Source organism: Zophobas morio, unplaced genomic scaffold (assembly GCF_036711695.1).
Source record: "Zophobas morio isolate AGI-343-1 ecotype UQ-CSIRO unplaced genomic scaffold, CSIRO_AGI_Zmor_V1 ptg000012l, whole genome shotgun sequence".
Taxonomy (NCBI): domain Eukaryota; kingdom Metazoa; phylum Arthropoda; class Insecta; order Coleoptera; family Tenebrionidae; genus Zophobas; species Zophobas morio.
Window position 1 is genome coordinate 13,201,890 of NW_026972117.1, and position 5,736 is coordinate 13,207,625.

General features: G+C 29.7%; 1 protein-coding gene across 1 annotated transcript; it reads left to right on the plus strand.

The window, feature by feature from the left end:
* Positions 1-4,617: 4,617 nt before the first annotated feature.
* Positions 4,618-5,687, plus strand: LOC135128330 (venom allergen 5 2-like). The gene is made up of 3 exons (XM_064055238.1): positions 4,618-5,126; positions 5,188-5,248; positions 5,297-5,687. The coding sequence occupies exons 1-3, from the start codon at positions 4,681-4,683 to the stop codon at positions 5,654-5,656; spliced, it is 867 nt and encodes a 288-aa protein (XP_063911308.1). The 5' UTR covers positions 4,618-4,680; the 3' UTR covers positions 5,657-5,687.
* Positions 5,688-5,736: the final 49 nt, after the last annotated feature.

Here is a 5,736-nt window from a genome sequence, read left to right on the forward strand (position 1 = left end):
CAAAAACCTGATAAACAGAAAAATAAAAAAGCGACAACTTGAAGAATTGAAAAACTAAAAACTCGAGAAATTGAAAATTCGAGAAATTGAAAATTCTAGACCCTGAAAATTTTCCAAAATTAAAGACTGAGATGTCGAGAAATTGGAAAATGGTAAATTTGGCGAAATGTAAATTCGAAATATGTAAAATTTCAATTTCTAAGAATCGAAATTGAAAAATCAATAATTGAAACATCGAAAAACCCGAAAGTCCAAAAATCTAAGAATCGAAAAATTAGAAAATCAAAAAATCGAGAAATTGAACAATCGAAAAATCCAGAAGTCGAAAAATCGAGAAATCGAAACATCGAAAAGTCGAAGAATCGGGAAATCGATTAATCAACAAATCGAAAATTTAGAAGCGCCAAAAATTGAAAATTTGAAAAATTGAAAATTTTAAAAATTGAAAGAGCCAAAAAGATGGAAATTTCCCAAAATTGAAGATTGAGATGTTGGAAAATGGGAAATTCGACAAATTGTAAATTCGAAATGTATAAAATTTAAAAGTTGAAACATCCAAAAACTCGAAAATCCACAAATCAAAAGATTGAAAAATTTTGAAATCGACAAATCGAATAATTGAAAATTTGAAACTTCGAAAAATCGAAACATGAGCAAGAAATCGAGAAAACGAAATAACTCAAACGAAAAATTAAAAATTGAAAACTTTATAAAGTCATAAAGACTGACAAATCGAAAAATTAGAAAATCAAAAAATCGAGAAATTGAACAATCGAAAAATCCAGAAGTCGAAAAAGCAGAAAATTGAAGAATTCCAAAACTAAAACATACAAAAATCGAAAATTTAAAAAATCAAAAAATTAAAAACTCAAAAACCTGAAAAACAGAAAAATAAAAAAGCGAAAACTTGAAGAATTGAAAAACTGAAAACTCGAGAAATTGAAAATTCGAGAAATTGAAAATTCCAGACTCTGAAAATTTTCCAGAATTAAAGATTGAGATGTCGAGAAATTGGAAAATGGTAAATTTGGCAAAATGTAAATTCGAAATATGTAAAATTTCAAATTCTAAGAATCGAAATTGAAAAATCAATAATTGAAACATCGAAAAACCCGAAAGTCCAAAAATATAAGAATCGAAAAATTAGAAAATCAAAAAATCGAGAAATCGAACAATCGAAAAATCCAGAAGTCGAAAAAGCAGAAAATTGAAGAATCGAAATATCGAAAAATCCCAAAACCTAAACATACAAAAATCGAAAATTTAAAAAATCAAAAAATTGAAAACTCAAAAACCTGAAAAACAGAAAAATAAAAAAGCGAAAACTTGAAGAAGTGAAAAACTGAAAACTCGAGAAACTGAAAATTCGAGAAATTGAAAATTCCAGACTCTGAAAATTTTCCAAAATTAAAGACTGAGATGTCGAGAAATTGGAAAATGGTAAATTTGGCAAAATGTAAATTCGAAATATGTAAAATTTCAAATTCTAAGAATCGAAATTGAAAAATCAATAATTGAAACATCGAAAAACCCGAAAGTCCAAAAATCTAAAAATCGACAAATCGAATAATTGAAAAATTGGAAAAAAATATACATGGAAAAATCGAAACATGAAAAGATCGAGAAATCGAGAAGTCGAAATACATATCCTAAACGAAGATTTAAAAATTAAATATTGAAAACTTTAATATTTATTAAAATCGACAAATCGAAAAATTGAAAAATCAAAAAATCTGGAAAATCAGCAATGCAAAAATCGAAGATTTGGGAAATCGAAAGATTAAAAAACCGAAAAATCTAGAAATTGGAAAATCAAAAATTTTAAAAATCGAAAAATTGAGAAAAACTGAAAAATCGATAAATTGAAGCATCGAAAAGTCAAAAAATCGTGAACTCGATTAATCTCAAGAAATAGAAAACTCGAACAATCAACAAATTGAAAAGATAGAAATGCCAAAAATTGAAAATTTGAAAAATGGAAGAATCGAAAAATCATCGAATAATTGAAGAATCTAAAAATTGAAAATTCGAGAAATTGGAAAATGGTAAACTTGGCAAAATGTAAATTCGAAATATGTAAAATTTAAAATTCTAAGAATCGAAATTGAAAAGTCAAAAATTGAAACATCGAAGAACCCGAAAATCCAAAAATCGAAAAATTGAAAAATCGACAAATTGAATAATTGAAAAATTGGAAAAAAAAATATACATGGAAAAATCGAAACATGAAAAGATCGAGAAATCGAGAAGTCGAAATACATATCCCAAACGAAAATTTAAGAATTAAAATATTGAAAACTTTAATATTTATTAAAATCGACAAATCGAAAAATTGAAAAATCAAAAAATCTGGAAAATCAGCAATCCAAAAATCGAAGATTTGAGAAATCGAGAAATCGAAAGATCAAAATACTGAGAAATTTAGAAATTGGAAAATCAAAAATTTTAAAAATCGAAAAATTGAGAAAAACTGAAAAACCTAAAAACTGTAAGTTAAAAAATCAAAGATCAAGAATTCGAAACATAAAAAATTTAAAATACCAAAGATCAAAAAATTCGAAAAATTGAAAAGTCGAAAAACTGAAAAGTCGAGAAATCGAAAAATGTAAAATTTAAAATATGGAAAAATTGGAGAATAAAAAAATTGAAAGATCCAGAAAACTAAATCGAATAATTAAAGAACCAGAAATATTGAAAAATTCCGAAATAACAAAAAATTGATAAAGCGAAAAATGGAAAAATTCAAACATCCTAAATTGAAACATAGAGAGATTGAGAAATCAAAAAACGGAAAAATTGCGAAATCGGAAAATCGAAAAAATTTTGAAAGTGGATAAAACGAGGTGTCGAAAAATCGGAAATACGGAAAACCTAAAATCAAAAAAAACAAAAAAGCGAAACCTTGAAAAACTGGAAAGTCCTAAAATCTAAAGTCCAAAGCCGAAAAATCGAAAAATCAAATAACTGAAAAACTGAAACAGATAAATTGAAACGTGAAAAGATCCACAAATCGAGAAATCGAAATAGCCGAAACGATAAATTAAAAAAAATTGAAAAATTTGTAATTTAAAAAAAATATCGATAAATCTAAATATCGCACAGTCAAGAGAATTCCAAAAATCGACAAATCGAAAACTTAGAAACGCCACTAATTGAAAATTTGAAAAATGGAAAAATTAAAAAATCGAAAAATTGAAGCTCAAAAAACAAAAATCTCAAAACTAAAATATGGAGAAATTGAAAAATCGAAAAATTATTATACAATTTTGATCTTTTTCCAAAAATCTCGACAAGTAGAGGAGTATAGTATTTTACAAAATTTAAATAACAATTACTTTTGTAAAATTTGGATGATGACGTAATTCCATTGCTAATGGGAATAATCAGACAAATTCTGGTTAGCGTTATACCATCTATATACAAAATTTGACACAATCGGACCCATAGTTCCAGATAAAAATAATAAAAATCGGCACAGAGGACGGACAGACAGACATAGTCCTTTGGACTCGATTACAATACTTCCTTAGCTTGCGCTCTAAAATAAAGAGACACCAGAGTTCCTCAAGATCATTCCATATTCTTAAAAAAACCAAACGTCCTCAAGATTCTTTCATATTTTTAACTTCGTTTAATTTATCACACACTATTTCAAAAGTTCAAAAATGCACAAGTGACTAAATAAAACCTAACACCTCCAAAATATAAAAAAATCAGGAAAAACAAAATTTTTGTATTGCAGTATGATCCTTAAAATCTTACACAATACCAGAAAATGTAAATCTCTCATTTGATTTAGCACATAGCTTGGTACCTCAGCACCATTAAGTCTTCGGCACGTTTTTAAAAATTTACATTCTTTCAACCAGAGTTTGGCAATCAATATTTTAGGAATCTTTCACATTTGGCAGTATGTTAAAACGAGGGAAGAATTTGAGACACTAAGTAAACAAGTTTAATTAAAAATTTGTGTCTTTAATTTAAAAGTCACGTACGTTTTCAACTTACGGTGTTGGTCTACCGCAACTGAAAGTGTCATTAACTTTAAATCGGGCTTTAGTACATACCTACATTAAAATGCACTTGCAAAGTTATGTTATGCATGGTGAAATTCTATCATTAGGCACAAGCTTAATAGCGTGGAGACAATTTAAATACACGAAAAGGAAATTCCTATTCCACTGAAAAATACTTTCTTGCAAAAATTAGCACAATGCGAACCGTCGGTTATGAAAATAATTCATGACTTCACCTCGTATGGCACTGTGTATTTAAAAATTAATGTCCTTATCCCTACCAAGAAGTTGATGACGTCACTTAAAAAACAACAAAAACATCTCTGTTGAAAACTGGTTACGAAATGCGGAAGTGATTGTACTTTAGCAATATGAACGTCTAAAAAATAACGTATGAACCAATTAATTTTATCCATTATCTCAAAAACGGTTCAACAAATTTCCTTGAAATTTCAAGAAAACAGTGACGCTATTATCAATGTTGTTGTGCGATATATAACAAAATTAATATTTATATTTATCCTCATTATTAAATTTACTAAATAAAAAAAAAATCGTTTGGTCAAGTTCAAGCCTCTATAAGACCATCAACTCGACTTAGGGACGTTGCTAAGGCAGCGGATAAATACTATTTTGCAAAAGATGTCGGTGTGAAAAATTAAAAATGACGTATTTATTATTACTTTTCTTGCTAAAATTGTGTATTGTCTCTACTTTTGATCCGTCTACTGTGAACTATTGCGAGGACAAATGCCCGGGGGCAGCGGGGGTAGAACATACAGCGTGCAAATGTGTACATGAACCACCTCGAAAAATAGATGAGGAAAACCTGGCGGACTTTCGCAAATTAATTGTCGATGTTCATAACGAACTCAGAAACAAAGTAGCATCTGGTGGGGAAGCAGAAACCAACGAATTTATCAAAGGAGCTTCTAATATGAGGGTTATGAATTATGATCTAGAGCTGGAGTACATCGCAAAGTGTCTGGCTTTCAAATTTAAGGAAAATCATGACCGATGCAGAGATAAACACAAAGGTAACATGGCGGGTCAGAATTTAGCTGGAAGTAGCAGAAATAGAGAAGATATCCGGTCCTTGCTAATGAGCTGGTACGTAACTGTATGACTGTAGTTGAAACTTTAGTGGTGATTTTCTTCATGATTTCGTTAGGTACGATGAATTTAAAGAGGTGAACAGTGATGATGCTATAGATAATTATGGTGGTGGACTGGTAAGTTTTTAAAAGTGCAGCGAAGACAATAATAATTATTCATTTCAGCCGATTGGGCATTTCACACAAATGGTTTGGGCGGAGGCTGATCTTGTAGGATGTTCTAGAGTCTGGAACCCCAAAACACCTACCCAGGCTTTCTATTACACACTTATATGTAACTACGCAAGCACGACTGGGCCTGGAGGCAATCTAATTGGGACTCCGGTGTACATGAAAGGTGATGCATGTAGTGCTTGTCCTGGTGATCTTAAATGTGAAACTGAAAAATATTCTGCTTTGTGTGGTAAACTTTTGGCTGTACCTACTGCCGCTATAGGAGCTCCAGCAGCTGGAATAGCCAGCCAAGCTTCGATCAGCCCGTTTGTACTAATTATTGCCCCCTTTATATATATTGTATTTTATTAAAATTTGCAATAAAAGTTTCCTTAAAAATTTAGTTTCTCCCTTTCTTATTATCTTTGCAGCCAAATTCGTCCATGTAATCA

Coding starts and splice junctions, on each gene's coding strand:
- LOC135128330 (XM_064055238.1), top strand. CDS start 4,681: ATGACGTATTTATTATTACTTTTCTTGCTAAAATTGTGTATTGTCTCT. Junction 5,127..5,187: donor CGGTCCTTGCTAATGAGCTG/GTACGTAACTGT, acceptor TGATTTCGTTAG/GTACGATGAATTTAAAGAGG. Junction 5,249..5,296: donor ATAATTATGGTGGTGGACTG/GTAAGTTTTTAA, acceptor TATTCATTTCAG/CCGATTGGGCATTTCACACA.